General features: G+C 52.3%; 4 protein-coding genes across 4 annotated transcripts; all 4 read left to right on the top strand.

Moving 5' to 3' along the window:
* Nucleotides 1-1,911: 1,911 nt before the first annotated feature.
* Nucleotides 1,912-4,005, top strand: COCMIDRAFT_24853 (uncharacterized protein; the record flags this gene model as incomplete). The annotated part of the gene is made up of 9 exons (XM_007688050.1): nucleotides 1,912-1,958; nucleotides 2,159-2,231; nucleotides 2,286-2,306; nucleotides 2,358-2,702; nucleotides 2,758-2,955; nucleotides 3,004-3,088; nucleotides 3,142-3,798; nucleotides 3,849-3,917; nucleotides 3,971-4,005. 9 exons carry the CDS (start codon nucleotides 1,912-1,914, stop codon nucleotides 4,003-4,005), a joined length of 1,530 nt encoding a protein of 509 aa, XP_007686240.1.
* Nucleotides 4,006-4,680: 675 nt separating this feature from the next.
* Nucleotides 4,681-6,212, top strand: COCMIDRAFT_90804 (uncharacterized protein; the record flags this gene model as incomplete). The annotated part of the gene is made up of 2 exons (XM_007688086.1): nucleotides 4,681-6,109; nucleotides 6,184-6,212. The coding sequence occupies 2 exons, from the start codon at nucleotides 4,681-4,683 to the stop codon at nucleotides 6,210-6,212; spliced, it is 1,458 nt and encodes a 485-aa protein (XP_007686276.1).
* A 1,386-nt stretch (nucleotides 6,213-7,598) lies between these two features.
* On the top strand, nucleotides 7,599-12,646 carry COCMIDRAFT_3791 (uncharacterized protein; the record flags this gene model as incomplete). The annotated part of the gene is made up of 5 exons (XM_007688034.1): nucleotides 7,599-7,733; nucleotides 7,803-7,935; nucleotides 7,994-8,183; nucleotides 8,250-12,376; nucleotides 12,444-12,646. 5 exons carry the CDS (start codon nucleotides 7,599-7,601, stop codon nucleotides 12,644-12,646), a joined length of 4,788 nt encoding a protein of 1,595 aa, XP_007686224.1.
* Nucleotides 12,647-13,981: 1,335 nt separating this feature from the next.
* COCMIDRAFT_35226 (uncharacterized protein) lies at nucleotides 13,982-15,846 on the top strand (the record flags this gene model as incomplete). The annotated part of the gene is made up of 4 exons (XM_007688060.1): nucleotides 13,982-14,079; nucleotides 14,173-14,885; nucleotides 14,957-15,344; nucleotides 15,414-15,846. 4 exons carry the CDS (start codon nucleotides 13,982-13,984, stop codon nucleotides 15,844-15,846), a joined length of 1,632 nt encoding a protein of 543 aa, XP_007686250.1.
* Between the last annotated feature and the right edge of the window lie 6 nt (nucleotides 15,847-15,852).

The following is a 15,852-nucleotide window of genomic DNA, read 5'->3' as shown; positions in this document are numbered from 1 at the left end:
GACTACATGCACATGCGCTGAATGACTTTCCAGATGGGAGTTAGTCTATGAGTACAAGTGAGGTCGTGCGCCATGAAACCATGAAACTCTGAAACTGCGGAGTTCACGCGGGAGATCTGTGCATCTACACCTTCCAGCCCCAGGACCACGAAGGCACCGAAGTAAGTAAGGGGGCCTTGTTGGGTCTCTGATCTGCGTCACATCAAGACAGTCTGAATTTCCCCAGTGTTTACAGTGGCTGATGCACTGTCCTTGCTTTGCTTCTGTTCCCAAACTGGTTTCGAGGGCCGTTAGATGCTGGTTATTTACTACGGAAACATGTAAACGGCATGTATCGTACTCGGTGGATATGATGAAGATGGAAGTAGGAACTTTCGTAAATGTCAGCAAACGAGCGCAATGGTTGGCGTAGTAACTCTTGTGATGATGTATTCTACATGGAGCTAGGTAGATTGATTGATGAGTCCATTGGTGTAGTCATCGTGTGCGTGCTTGTCCTTTGTTTTTCGCCTTGGGTCCATTGTCCCCGCGTGACTTGCAAGTGGATCGCTTGATGCTTACTTTGCATTGCATATTTGATGCGGAGGATGGCTTGTGACGTTCCAGGTATGAAACCTGGAGCTAGTTTCGATATCGGCCAATCTGGTCAGTATCCGACCCAAGCCGAGCGTACTGTGTAAGTAGTGTTGGTTCCGCTCCCGCGCCGCGGCGGCGGGTGAAGAGCTCACCCACCCCCACGCAAAAGTGGGTGTAAGGCTGATGTATTGGGTGCGAAAGGAGTGCGGTCCCAATGATGCATCATGGCAACAAATGAGGCTAAATACAGGCCGGGCGAGAGCGAATCACAGTATTGTCCCGACGGATGAGTGGTTAGCGAAGAGACTCGGTACAAGTCCCGCGCGGCGATTCGGCGTGGTAGGTGTAATGGCTTCGCGTCAGGGCGGCATTGTCGGGAGGTGCTGGACTGGGAATCGTGCATTACAGCTTGCGGGCCCCACCATGGCAGCTAGCTTACCAATGCAGCCCAGTTGGCCTGGATATGCAAGGAGGGGCCGGAGGAATGTGACGATCTGAATTGCAAGTGGCCAAGAAGGCGAGACGCGCAGAGGCATCCTAGTTTTGTGTATACTCTAAATCGTATCTGCAGGTGGTGGTGAGGGCGAGCTGCGAGGGAGGTGGTAGGGTGCAGTGGTGGACTCGGACAGCTTTGCTCGATAGCGGGGTAGGTCGCCCGCATGACGACGGCGCGACTGGAAGCTCAACGCAACGCAACGCAACGCAACGCAACGCAACATAGCGAGGGCTCTCGCAAACATGGCCCAACACTTTGATGCTGACCAGCAGCCATGTAAAACCGTCGTGCTCCAGCTAGTGACGGATGTCCGAAGCAGTGCAAGGCCACGGTAGCCGTAGCCTTGCTTGTCCGCGACAGGACTCGCCGAGTTTGGACCAGCCTCTTCCGCCGGCGGCGGCTTGGTGGGCTGGCGTGGACCGGAGGTGCGTTGCAAGAGATGCGGCGGCTTAGTGATTGTGCCAAATAGCCCGGGTGTTGACTGATGGCCCAAGGCCCTTTTTAACCATGTCAGACGGCACTGAGACGCCCAAGGTGGGCAGGCCGTGTGTCTGTGTCTGTCACTGAGGGTACTATCATATCCCCCGGCGTCTGAGCGGCAAATTGGGGCTAAAACGTCACCACCACGAGGGCCTGTAAACCGCTAGAGCACGTCCGATAACCCCACCAGTCGCTGGAGCTTTTCTTTCCACTCACCACGCCCTACCAGTAGCTTCTCTTCTTCCCTCAAGATCCCTCTTCCCCCCTGACTCTCATTGCCCAACACAGCCCTTAATTGAGCTGTTACCTCGCGACCGCGCCTCCCGCAGAGCGATTGCACACCGAACCACCCTTTTACCATGGCCGACACAGTTATCCAGCCTCAACACGAGGTGGCCAATGCCGGGTAGGTAGATTTACCCGTCTTCACAGCTCGTGGCCCACTGCCTGCAACGACCTTTCCTTAGTCTCGTCTCAATTTCTCCGGCCACACTTTCCTGGTGAACAGCACTGCTGCTCCCGATGGAGGGGCTGCTCCATATCCGAATCCAATAGGCCATCACCGAGACCTTCTGAACACCACCGCTGATTCACGTGCCCTCGCAGAAATATGGAGCTCAAGGACAACACCATCATTGTTGTTCTCGGCGCCTCTGGTGATTTAGCCAAGAAGAAGACTGTATGTACACACCCATGCCTAATCGGTAGAGACATCACATTAACATCACTGCAGTTCCCAGCTCTCTTCGGCCTTGTAGGTTACGCGGCTAAACTCGTATTCCACCTCCGTTGACCATCGATACAGCACCGAAACAACTTCCTTCCCAAGAACATTAGCATCGTTGGATATGCGCGCACCAAGATGGACCGCGAGGAATACCTCAAGCGCGTCAAGTCGTACATCAAGACCCCCACAAAGGACCTGGAGAAGCAGCTGGACGAATTCTGCAACTTCTGCACCTATGTCGCGGGTCAATACGACCAGGACGACTCGTTCATCCAGCTCGAGAAGCACATGCAAGAGATTGAAAAGGGCCGCAAGGAGACCAACCGCGTCTTTTACATGGCTCTTCCTCCCAGTGTCTTCATCACAGTTTCTCAGCACTTGAAGCGCAATTGCTACCCGAAGAGCGGTATTGCCCGCGTCATTGTAAGCTATATGCATCCCCCAATGCAGTTTCATGCCGCTGACTGCAATCGTACAGGTCGAGAAGCCATTCGGCAAGGATCTCCCAAGTTCAAGAGAGTTGCAAAAGGCATTGGCTCCAGACTGGTCTGAAGATGAGCTCTACCGAATTGACCACTACCTGGGTAAGGAGATGGTCAAGAACATTCTCATTCTCCGATTCGGTAACGAGTTCTTTGGCGCAACCTGGAACAGGAACCACATCGACAACGTTCAGGTACGGCAAGCTGAGCATGTCCAGAGATGAAAATGCTGACAAGCACAGATTACGTTCAAGGAGCCTTTTGGTACCGAAGGACGAGGAGGTTACTTTGACGAGTTTGGCATCATCCGTGATGTCATGCAGAACCGTGAGTGACGAAATAAAATCCGAAAAGAAGCAAAAATTTACTGACAATTGCAGACTTGCTGCAAGTACTGACGCTTCTTGCTATGGAGCGACCAATTTCCTTCTCAGCCGAAGACATCCGTGACGAAAAGGTACGTGTCCTCCGTGGCATGGCCTCCATCGAGCCCAAGAACGTCATCATTGGACAATACGGAAAGTCGCTGGATGGAACGAAGCCTGGTTACAAGGAGGACGACACCGTGCCTAAGGACTCGCGATGCCCCACATTCGCTTCCATGGTCGCTTACATCAAGAACGAGAGGTGGGACGGCGTGCCTTTCATCCTCAAGGCCGGAAAGGCGCTTAACGAGCAAAAGACTGAGGTCCGCATCCAGTTCAAGGATGTCACTTCGGGTATTTTCAAGGACATTCCTCGTAATGAGCTTGTCATCCGAGTGCAGCCCAACGAGAGTGTCTACATTAAGATGAACTCCAAGCTACCCGGTCTCAGCATGCAGACCGTTGTCACAGAGCTTGATCTTACCTACAGGCGGCGATTCTCCGACCTGAAGATCCCAGAGGCATACGAATCGCTCATTCTCGACGCGCTCAAGGGTGACCACTCCAACTTTGTTCGTGACGATGAGCTTGATGCTAGCTGGAGGATCTTCACTCCTCTGCTGCACTACCTGGATGACAACAAGGAGATCATCCCCATGGAGTACCCATACGGTAGGTTTCATAAGGTGATATGAACCACACAACTGCTAATAACATGCCAGGCTCTCGTGGTCCTGCCGTATTGGATGACTTTACTTCTTCTTACGGATACAAGTTCAGCGACGCAGCAGGTAAGTCATGATCTCTATAGTGCACTAGAAATAATTTGCTAATGCAGGCCCAGGATACCAATGGCCAATGAACGAGCAGAAGTTGTAGAAGACTGCTGGTGACTATGTTTGAAAGCGGCAACGAATTGCGCCCTCTTGGTGTGTTGATCGGCCTCGGCAGTCTTTCCATGCAGAAATACAAATAGCTGAATAGATAATGAATGCAACGACGTCTCTATGTCGCAAAGTAATATGGTTACCTGATGAGTGACTGTTTGTAGCGCGTTTATTGCTGGGCGTTCTAGTTTGAATTTGGACTTCCGAAAAGCGGAGGACTCGAGCAGGCGAGTGGCTGGCGGCAGTAGTGGGGTAGAGGCTAGAGCGGCATGGCATCATCGGGGGAATTGAGAAATTTTTGAAAAGGGTCTTGTCAGACGCCCACTGAGTCAAAGTAGAGGTGTCATAGCAGTCGGAGATTAAACTACGCAGTGAACACGTATTGGTTTAAAATGGAAAGCATCCCTTGAGAAATTGCTGTTGCTTACCAGTCGACGCTACTTACTCCCTTTCTTCGGTTGACGTTTGCAGCCTTGCAGAGCCCGTCTCGATATTACCGCGTGATTCATTTGGTACGCGACCCATTTTAGTATCCGTAGTAGAAAACGCGGCGGTATTTATAGTCTGAGATTTTGAGCCTCCGGATTGTACGACCTGTTTGAGTTGTAGCATCCCCCCCCACCTCTCCCCCGAGCAACCTCCGCAATCACGCCCGCGCGCGCCCATCATGACTCCCGCCCAAGATATTGCCGGCAGCATTAGCCAAATATCACGCAGTGTATCCAACAGCCTCAACATCAGTACTAGCCCAACCCTCTCGTTCCACAGCCCGCCCTCGACATTCAGGCAACCGCCGTCCGCCAGCTCTAGAGATGGCCGCACCCCGAACCTACCCGGCACGTCGCATGCGCAGCAGCTCGCCAAACAGTTGAAGCCGTTTGACACCAAGGATATCAAGGTCCTTCTCCTGGAAAATGTCAACGAGGCTGGTGTGGATATCTTGAGGGGCCAGGGCTACCAGGTCGAGGCGATCAAGGCCAGCCTGGGAGAGGATGAGTTGATTGAGAAGATTCGTGATATCCAAGTGATTGGAATTCGGTCCAAGACAAAGCTCACCAAGAAGGTGCTCGAGGCAGCAAAGAACCTCATTGTCATCGGCTGCTTCTGTATCGGAACCAACCAGGTCGACCTCCAGACTGCTGCCAGCAAGGGTATTGCCGTCTTCAACTCGCCGTTCAGCAACTCGCGCTCGGTTGCTGAATTGGTCATCTCAGAAATCATTGCGCTCGCTCGCCAGCTCACTGACCGCTCCATGGAGCTCCACAACGGTACTTGGAATAAGGTCAGCAAGGGGTGCTGGGAAATTCGTGGCAAGACACTGGGCATAGTCGGATACGGACACATTGGTTCGCAACTTAGTGTGCTGGCTGAATCCATGGGCATGAGCGTCATTTACTACGATGTACTGACCACCATGGGCCTGGGAACCGCGCGACAGGTACCGTCTCTAGATGACCTTCTCGCACAGGCCGACTTTGTATCTCTACACGTGCCCGCGACAGCCGAGACGAAGAACATGATTGGCAAAGAGCAATTTGCAAAGATGAAGGACGGCAGCTACCTCATCAACAACGCCCGTGGTACTGTCATTGACATTGCGGCGCTGATTGAAGCCAGCCGCTCCGGCAAGCTGGCGGGTGCAGCCATCGACGTGTTCCCCAACGAGCCTGCCGGTAACGGTGACTACTTCAGCAACGAGCTGAACACGTGGACAAAGGATCTTGTGGGTCTCAAGAACATTATCCTCACACCGCATATTGGCGGCAGTACCGAGGAAGCGCAGAGCGCAATCGGCGTCGAGGTCAGCACAGCATTAGTCCGCTATGTCAATGAAGGCACGACGCTTGGCGCCGTCAACATGCCCGAGGTCAATCTCCGAAGCTTGACGCTCGACCAGCCCGACTGCATGCGTGTGATTTATATCCACAAGAACGTGCCTGGTGTGCTGAGACAGGTCAACGGCATTCTGCTGCACCACAACATTGAGAAGCAAATGTCGGACTCGAGAGGCGATGTTGCTTATCTGATGGCAGATATCAGTGAAGTTAAAGAGAGTGAGATTCGGGATATCTTTACGAGCTTGGAGGAGTTGTCGTGTAAGTTTTTTTTGTTTTTTTTTGCTCTCTTGTTATTCTTAGTATAAGGTCATGGCTAACGGGGTTGATTGCAGCGTGTATCCGAACGAGGGTCTTGTACTAGGGGTTGGCTCGTCTCCGACAGGTGCCTCAGACTCAGCAAGGTGAGGGAACGAAGCGAACGTGTTTGAGGCGTGTGATTTCTCCTCTTGTTGTGTCTCGAAGTATGACGCCTCTTTCAATTCAACATTTCTTTTTCAAAAAGGGAAACGGGAAACTAGGGTGGGGCGCTGTGTAAAAAACTTCAACGTTGAGTCTGTGTGTATGCATGCAGAGCAAAAAGGGTACATGTCGTGTTCGCTGGATTTGTTTGTGCACTGGTTTGCTTGGTATAAAAGTGCGCTGGGGTCTGGGGAGTGTCATTGCTAAAAACACATAGAGACAGAATGCATGATTTATGAAACTGGAGCGGACCAGGTAATACGTCTAAACGAGGTGAGATGAGATTGTGCAAACGCATGTTGTCGTTTTAGTGTTTGTGATGGCACAAGGGTGGTTGTGAGGGGTGTAGAGTACCGTATGAGCTGAGATGTGAGAGAGCACGTGATAGAGTAGAGCAAATGTATGCATGCCATGTCATGCTGTCTATCTATGGACATGTACTTATCAGATGACGCAAACGTGTGACGGGTGACGGGAGGATTTCTCGCTCGACAAAGACACGGGAGAGTGCGAGACTGTCTTTGCATGTACTATGTATATACATGTCTCGGGTGGACGAGGCAAGGCAAATGAGGCAAACTGGTTTCAGGAGGTAGACGGGCTGGGTCAGGCCGGCGATGTGGCCATGCATGATGGATTTGCAGGGCAGGGAATGGCATGGGCTTGGAGGGGGGGGGAAGTGGGGAGCGAATGGCCCGGCGTAGTGCGGATAGTAGAATATGGTAGACCAGTGTCTGAGGTTGCCGTATGTACACGCACGCATAGAGAGAGAGGCACACAGGTACGGTAGGGAGAGGCACCCATCCACCCAGATCGGTAGACACTGCGATACATGGGGGTGCGGCTTATTCGCATGCAGCGTCGAGGAGGTGCATATTGTGAGACGAGAGTCTGCGTGGCCGTGGTTGGTGGTTGGGTAAGGCCCCTGGGGCATGGCCTGTGCGCTTAAGCGGCGTGCTGGCGGTGAGAGGCCCGTCTAGCGCAACCAAGAGAAAGTCGAATCAAGTGCTGGCAGGTGTTCGCATGTTTCCAACCACACCGTTTGTCCTTTTCACTCCTGGGGATGCTGTCAAGCCTGTGACCTGCAGCGCCACCCACTGCTGACCACGACGACGAGCAGCAGTAGCCTCACGACAACAAAGCCAGCGGCCGCACTTATATCGCGAGCTGAGCGTTGACCATCCGTCCCCCTCCCCTCCTTACAGGGAGCCGCTTTGGACCCTGATATTCCGCACCGCCATTTGGAGGACATAGACGACGCAGGAGACGACGCCTGCGACTGCCCACCATGGCTCACATCTACGACATCGGCACCCGCGCATGGCAGCCCGACACCACCGAGGGCTGGGTTGCCTCCGAGGTGACGGACAAGCAGATTGCGGGGGATAAGGTGACGCTGGTCTTCACTCTGGAAAATGGCGAGGTACTCCCACACCCACACCCATGGACTGCGAAGCCTGTTGCAAGCGGATACTGACCATGTATTATACAGACCAAGACGGTCGAGACGACTCTCGACGCCATCCAGACTGGCAACGACGACAAACTGCCGCCATTGATGAACCCCGCCATGCTTGAGGCCAGCGACGACCTGACCAACCTGTCACATCTTAACGAACCGGCTGGTACGGCTTCCTCTCTATACATACAGACAATTCGCATGTCATACTGACTAGCATGCAGTCCTCCAGGCCATTAAGCTTCGTTACTTGCAAAAGGAGATTTACACATATTCGGGTATTGTCCTGATTGCAACGAATCCCTTCGCCCGCGTCGACTCCCTATATGTTCCCGGTATGGTGCAGGTCTATGCCGGCAAACAGAGATCATATGGCGCTCCACATTTGTTCGCCATTGCTGAAGAGGCTTTTGCGTAAGAATTCCCCTCCTGCTCCGCCATCAGCACGGAACCTGGGCAGTAGTGACTAACATGCCACAGCGACATGTTGCGCGACCAGAAGAACCAGACCATTGTCGTTTCTGGAGAGTCTGGTGCTGGTAAGACAGTCAGCGCCAAATACATTATGCGATACTTTGCCACACGAGAGTCTCCCGACAACCCGGGCAAGCGGAGAGGCAAGTCCGACCAGATGAGTGAGACGGAAGAGCAAATTCTGGCTACCAACCCTATCATGGAAGCCTTTGGTAACGCAAAGACCACGCGAAACGATAACTCGTCTCGTTTCGGTAAATACATTGAGATCATGTTCAACAAGCAGACGGACATTATCGGTGCCAAGATCAGGACATATCTGCTCGAGCGGTCAAGACTGGTGTTCCAGCCGCTTAAGGAGCGCAACTACCACGTCTTCTACCAGCTGGTAGCCGGTGCTACCGACCAGGAGCGTGAGGAGCTTTCGCTCAAGTCGGTCGAGGAGTTCAGCTACCTTAACCAGGGGAGCGCTCCCGTCATTGAGGGCATGGACGACGTTGCTGAATTCAAGGCGACAAAGCAATCGCTGACCAAGATTGGTGTTTCGTCCGAAACCCAAGATGGCATCTGGCGCCTGCTTGCGGCCCTTTTGCACATGGGAGATGTCAAGATCACTGCGACACGAACAGACTCAAATCTTTCTCCCGAAGAGCCCTCTCTCGTCAAGGCCTGCGCCCTGCTCGGAATTGACGCAAACACATTTGCCAAGTGGATCGTAAAGAAGCAGCTCATTACCAGAGGAGAAAAGATTGTTTCCAACCTGACACAACAGCAAGCTATCGTTGTTCGAGACTCAGTTGCCAAATTCATCTACTCAAGTCTGTTCGACTGGCTAGTAGAGCGAACCAACGAAAGTTTAGCCACAGAAGAGGTCATTGCGTCTGCACACACCTTCATTGGTGTTTTGGATATCTACGGTTTCGAGCACTTCGCAAAGAACTCTTTTGAGCAGTTCTGTATCAACTATGCCAACGAGAAATTGCAACAAGAGTTTAACGCACACGTCTTCAAGCTCGAGCAGGAAGAATACATGCGCGAAAAGATCGACTGGACTTTTATCGACTTCGCCGACAACCAACCGTGTATCGACCTGATTGAGGGCAAGCTCGGTATCCTGTCCCTCTTGGATGAAGAGTCTAGGTTACCCATGGGTTCCGACGAGCAGTTTGTCACCAAGCTCCATCACAACTACTCGGGAGACAAGCACAAGTTCTACAAGAAGCCCCGATTTGGAAAGTCTGCCTTCACCGTCTGCCACTACGCTGTCGACGTCACATACGAGTCTGATGGCTTCATTGAGAAGAACAGAGATACTGTGCCCGACGAGCACATGGAAGTGCTCAAGGCCTCAAGCAACAAGTTCTTGACTGAAGTCTTGGACACCGCTGCCTCGATCCGAGAAAAGGAGACAGCCAGCACTGCCTCTGCCAAACCGGGTGCTGCAGTCTCAGCCGGACGTAGGGTGGCTACCAACCGAAAGCCAACGCTTGGTGGTATCTTCAAGTCTTCGCTTATCGAGCTCATGCAAACCATCAACTCGACTGACGTTCACTACATCCGTTGTATCAAGCCCAACGAGGCAAAGGCTGCCTGGCAATTCGACGGACCTATGGTTCTGAGTCAATTGCGTGCTTGCGGTGTCCTCGAGACGGTCAGAATCAGTTGTGCCGGTTACCCTACCCGATGGACGTACGAAGAATTCGCCCTCCGTTACTACATGTTGGTCAGGTCATCCGAATGGACACCGGAAATTCGCAACATGGCCACGGCCATTTTGAAGAAGGCTTTGGGCACTGGCAAGAATGATGGTACCGACAAGTACCAGATGGGTCTGACCAAGATCTTCTTCCGCGCTGGTATGCTTGCGTTCCTTGAGAACCTGCGTACTGCTCGACTCAACGATGCGGCCGTTATGATCCAGAAGAACCTTCGCGCCAAGTACTATCGCCGCGTCTATCTCGAGATGCGCGAAGCTGTCATCTCGGTTCAGTCGTTGGCTAGAGGTTACATGACCAGAGAACGCGCTGAGGAGGCACGACAGGTCAGGGCTGCAACCACCATCCAAAGAGTCTGGAGGGGTAGCAAAGACCGTAAGCGCTTCCTTTTCGTCAGGAACTCGGTCATCAAGTTCGAAGCTGCCGCCAAGGGATACCTTCTCCGCAAGAACATTTTGGACAAGAGGCTTGGAGATGCTGCTCGTATGATCCAGCGCAACTGGCGCAAGCAGCGTTATATCCGTGCCTACAAGAAGCAGATCAAGCAAATCATTACTGTTCAGAAACTGTGGCGAGGACGAAAGGCCCGCAAGGAGTACAAGGTCCTGCGCGCCGAATCTCGCGATCTCAAGAACATTTCCTACAAGCTGGAAAACAAGGTCGTCGAGCTTACTCAGAACCTGGGTACGATGAGGGAACAGAACAAGTCGCTCAAGTCACAAGTGGAGAACTACGAGAGCCAGATCAAGTCATACAAGGAACGCAGCCGAACTCTCGAGAACCGCCAGAAGGAACTCCAGGCCGAAGCCAACCAGGCCGGTATCACTGCTGCCAAGCTGAGCCAGATGGAGGACGAGTACAAGAAGCTGCAAATCAGCTACGAAGAGAGCACTGCCAAGATGCGTCACTTGCAAGAAGAGGAGAAGGAGCTCCGCGCTTCGCTCAAGAGGACTACCGAGGACCTCGAGCAGTCAAAGAGGAGGAGCAATGTCACCGAAACAGAAAAGATGTCGCTCCGCCAGCAACTTGCCGAACTCCAGGAGCAGGTCGAGTTGATGAAGCGCTCTGGACCAATTCCCAGCGACCTTAACGGACATGCTCCAAGCATTGCGCCCAGCAGCTTGATCAAGCTCGTCTCTTCAAAGAAGCCAAAGAGGCGCAGTGCCGGACCAGACACTCGCGACATCAACCGCTTCAGCGAACAATACAACCCTCGCCCTGTCTCCATGGCTCCTGGCTCCACCATTCACAGGCAGAACCTCTCCGGCTCAACGTTTGCTCAGCTTGACAACGTCGAGATGGAGCTTGAGAACATCCTTGCTGAGGAGGACATGCTCAACGACGAGGTTACTCTTGGACTCATCAAGAACTTGAAGATTCCATCCCCCACTACCACACCTCCTCCCACCGACAAGGAAGTCCTCTTCCCTGCCTACCTCATCAACCTCGTCACTTCGGAGATGTGGAACAATGGCTTCGTCAAGGAGTCTGAGCGCTTCCTTGCCAACGTCATGCAGTCGATCCAGCAAGAGGTCATGCAACACGATGCTGAGGATGCCATCAACCCAGGCGCCTTCTGGCTGTCCAACGTCCACGAGATGTTGTCCTTTGTCTTCCTCGCTGAAGACTGGTACGAGCAACAAAAGACGGACAACTACGAGTACGACCGCCTGCTCGAGATTGTCAAGCATGACTTGGAGAGTCTTGAGTTCAACATTTACCACACCTGGATGAAGGTGCTCAAGAAGAAGCTGCACAAGATGATCATTCCCGCCATCATCGAGTCGCAATCACTACCCGGCTTCGTTACCAACGAGAGCAACCGCTTCCTTGGCAAGCTGCTCCAGGGCAGCAACACCCCTGCTTACAGCATGGACAACCTCCTCACCCTGCTCAACAGCGTCTACAAGGCTATGAAGGCATACTACCTTGAGGACTCCATCATCACACAGTGCGTCACTGAGTTGCTGAGATTGGTTGGTGTTACTGCCTTCAACGACCTGCTCATGCGCCGCAACTTCCTTTCGTGGAAGCGTGGGCTCCAGATTAACTACAACATCACCCGCATTGAGGAGTGGTGCAAGTCTCACGAGATGCCTGAGGGTACTCTGCAGCTTGAGCACCTTATGCAAGCTACCAAGCTGCTTCAGCTGAAGAAGGCTACATTGAACGACATTGAAATCATTCAGGACATTTGCTGGATGCTAAGCCCTAACCAGATCCAGAAGCTGCTCAACCAGTACCTTGTGGCAGACTACGAACAGCCCATTAACGGCGAAATCATGAAGGCTGTCGCATCTCGAGTGACGGAGAAGAGTGATGTTCTGCTGCTCACAGCAGTCGACATGGAGGACAGTGGCCCATACGAGATTGCAGAGCCTCGTGTCATTACCGCTTTGGAGACATACACGCCATCATGTAAGGTCTCATTTTCCTTAAATTCTTCTTTTTCTTGTTTGCTCAAACATATCTAACACGTCTGTAGGGCTTCAAACACCCCGCCTCAAACGCCTTGCTGAGATAGTGTCTCAGCAAGCTATTGCTCAACAAGAGAAACTCGAGTTTGACGACGACATGCCCGCCGGCCAATCTAACGGCGACGCCATGAACGCTCTGACCGGCGGCATGGGCATGAACGGCGGGGGAATGAATGGACACGCAACGATTGAAGAAGGTATTGAGGCATGAACTTGAGCATATTTGTAAGCGAAAATTTGGCATTTAGACATGACCGAGACGAAGCGTTAAAGAAAGCCTTATCGTTTTCCCCTTGTATGTTTGTAGTTGTAGCTGTCTGTCTATCTGACTGTCTAGGCTGGGACCTGCATGGAAGGAAAGGCAAAAAGGGCGGTACAATTGCTGGGGGTCGGTATCGACGATGATGACGACGCAGATGGAGCGTATTGATTTTCTCTACTTCGCTTTATTTTGGGTTGGGTTATTTAATGCTGGGAAATATGAGATTTTTTTTGTCTTTTTCAATTCTTATTGATTGGTTGCCTTATGTAACCAGATGCTACTCTAGCCCCTTGGAAGGAAAGGCTCAAACAGGCTTCCAGAGTGTTTTCCATAAGTTGCGCACAATTACTCGTCACATGCATGGGGGCGGCAGTTGACAAGATGGCCAGATGGGTATGCGGCACGACCGGCGGTGCCCCATGTGGAGACGGAAGCGAAGTTGCGATTCTTGTCCGTCAAGTATTGGTTACGTAGGCGCAATACGGGATGAAAGAGCCTATTCGGACATGGCAATGCGGCAGTCTAAGCTGGGGTACTCTAGCCGTGGTATTCGTAGGTGAAACTCCGAGCCACATGCATGAGGAGCATACGTAAGTGACAGGTAGGAAAGGGCAACGCGCCAAGATTCGCCCGGCCCGCGCCCAGTCCAAAGGACGCTAGGTAACGCTTCCCCGTTCTGGGGCCCTACACTGGTCCCCGCCTTCATCTCATCAAGCGAACACATGGCCAAACCAAAGATAGCTTGCTGACGGAGTTCCCCTTGTTTCCTTTTTCCCCTTTTGCGTCTTCCCTTTCGCACTTTTGTTTTTATTTTTATTTTTGCCAAAATTCGATGATCTAGAAGAAAAGAAGAAGAAGTAGACGATAAGGAAAAGAAACAAGAGCAAGAGAAGATAAGAATTACACCTACCAACTTCCATTCACTCTCATTGCGGTGCCCTCTTTTTGGCCTTTTTTCTTCTCTAGTTTTCCAGAATCCTTTATTTGGCGACCTGAGGTTTCCCTGCGTTAAACCCAATCGAACGGTAGTAGGACAGAGATACATATACACGAACCGCCCAATGCGCCTTCCCACGTTTACGTAGACAGACAGAGACACGCAGAGAGAGAGAGAGAACCTTGGGGCTGCACACGTCAGACGCACGCGACCGAGTCCCGCTCTTTACCCCCCCACACCCCACACCGTCTTTCCTTTTTTTCCTTCCTTTTTCATACGTGGGAAGGGAGCCAGGAGGAGAGAAAGAATCACGGTAGACGGGTAAAGGAAATTAGGGGAAACGAAAGATGCCGTCTGTTGCGCAATGGCGGGGGACACCCTCAGTCAAGGGCCCAACTGAGGGTATACGCATGGCATTACTGACTGCGTCGCTCATTGGACTTCAGTATGTTTAAACAAGGGACTTTTTTTCCTTTCACCAATTGTCTTCCAATCTGCTCTTAAATATGGATACAAAACTAACGCCTGGCTTCTCAAGATTCACATGGAATGTGGAAATGACATACTGCACGCCCTACCTCCTCGAGCTCGGCCTCACAAAGTCCAAAATCTCCCTCGTATGGGTCGCCGGCCCGCTGTCGGGTCTCATCATGCAGCCCGTTGTGGGCGTCGTCGCCGACCGATCTACCTCGCGCTGGGGCCGGCGGCGCCCGTACATGTTTTTCGGAACGATACTGGTATCCATGTTTTTGCTGCTGCTGGGCTGGACCAAAGAAGTCGTGCGGTACTTTATCAAGGATGAGGCGGCGGCAAAGAGCGCAAACGTATACGTGGCGGTGTTTAGCATTTACGGGATTGATTTTGCTATCAATGCGGTGCAGGGGAGCTGTAGAGGCCTGATTGTGGATACGCTGCCAATTGAGAAACAGCAGATGGGGAGTAGCTGGGCAAGCAGGATGGTGGCAGTAGGCAAAATGGTGGGATATGCGGCGGGAGCTGCAGATCTCAGAGCGATATTCGGTCCCATGCTGGGTGATACGCAATTCAAGCAGCTGACGGGTGTGGCGGCGCTGACTTTGTGTCTTACTGTTGCTACGACGAGCTGGGCAGTCACGGAGAGAGTGTTGGTTAACGATGGTATGGCAAAGGCTTTGGATATCAAGCAGGTGGTTGGAACAATTGCACATACTGCGCTCAATTTACCAAGAAGTATACAAGCTATCTGTACGGTACAGTTTTGGGCTTGGATCGGTACGTTTTTTTTCTTTCCTGGGTAGTTTCAATTCGGTGGAATAGTGACACAAGCTAACAAATTCGAACAGGCTGGTTTCCTTTTCTCTTCTATAGCACCACATGGGTCGGCGAAGTCTACCTACGGTACGATGCGCCACCAGAAATCAAAGCAGCCGGCGACATGACGGGCAAAGTCGGAAGAATCGGCTCGACGGCTCTTGTTTCCTTCTCAATCGTGACATTTATAACGTCAGTCCTGTTGCCCTTCTTCGTCGAGAACCCCGAGCACAGCGAAAAAGGCCCCGGCTTCTCGCCCTCGTCCAAACGCAAGTTTGATGCGGGACCCTGGGAAAAACGCAAGCCAAGTCTGCTAACGGCATGGGTCGTTGCACACTGCATCTTTGCGTGCAGCATGAGTATGGCGCCTTTTGTGACTTCCATAAGACATGCGACTATCATCATTACTCTCTGTGGCGTGTAAGCACATCCTTTTCCTGGATTTTCTGTGATGAATTGTGAGCTGACGTTGCATGAAAATGATTAAAGGTCATGGGCAGTTGCTTCATGGGCCCCATGGGCATTGATCGGCGTAGAAATCAACCGCCTAAACATGGCCACGGCGCACTCGACACACTCGAAGCGGGCCTCGATTGACCTCTCCGAGGCGCAGGATAAGCTGGAAAAGGCGGACGGAGCAAGTGCTGGATCGGGTAGAGGAGGAGCAAGCTCAGGGCAGTATCTGGGCATCATGAACCTGTACACGACACTCCCGCAATTCATGGGCACCGCCATTTCTTGGGTCGTCTTCTCCATCCTGGAACCGGGCAAGAGTCCCGAGCTGAGCGAGGCGCCGCCAGAGGAGCATCACAGCACGGATGGCCCCAATGGAATTGCTGTCTGTTTGTTCATTGGAGCGTGTTCGGCATGTCTCGCGGTAGTGGCTACTTTCAGATTGGGTAGGATCCAGGGAAAGATGTAGGAGAGA

This window comes from Bipolaris oryzae (assembly GCF_000523455.1).
Source record: "Bipolaris oryzae ATCC 44560 unplaced genomic scaffold scaffold_37, whole genome shotgun sequence".
Taxonomy (NCBI): domain Eukaryota; kingdom Fungi; phylum Ascomycota; class Dothideomycetes; order Pleosporales; family Pleosporaceae; genus Bipolaris; species Bipolaris oryzae.
The sequence above is the reverse complement of the archived record's forward strand: the minus strand, read 5'-3'. Positions and strand labels throughout refer to the sequence as shown.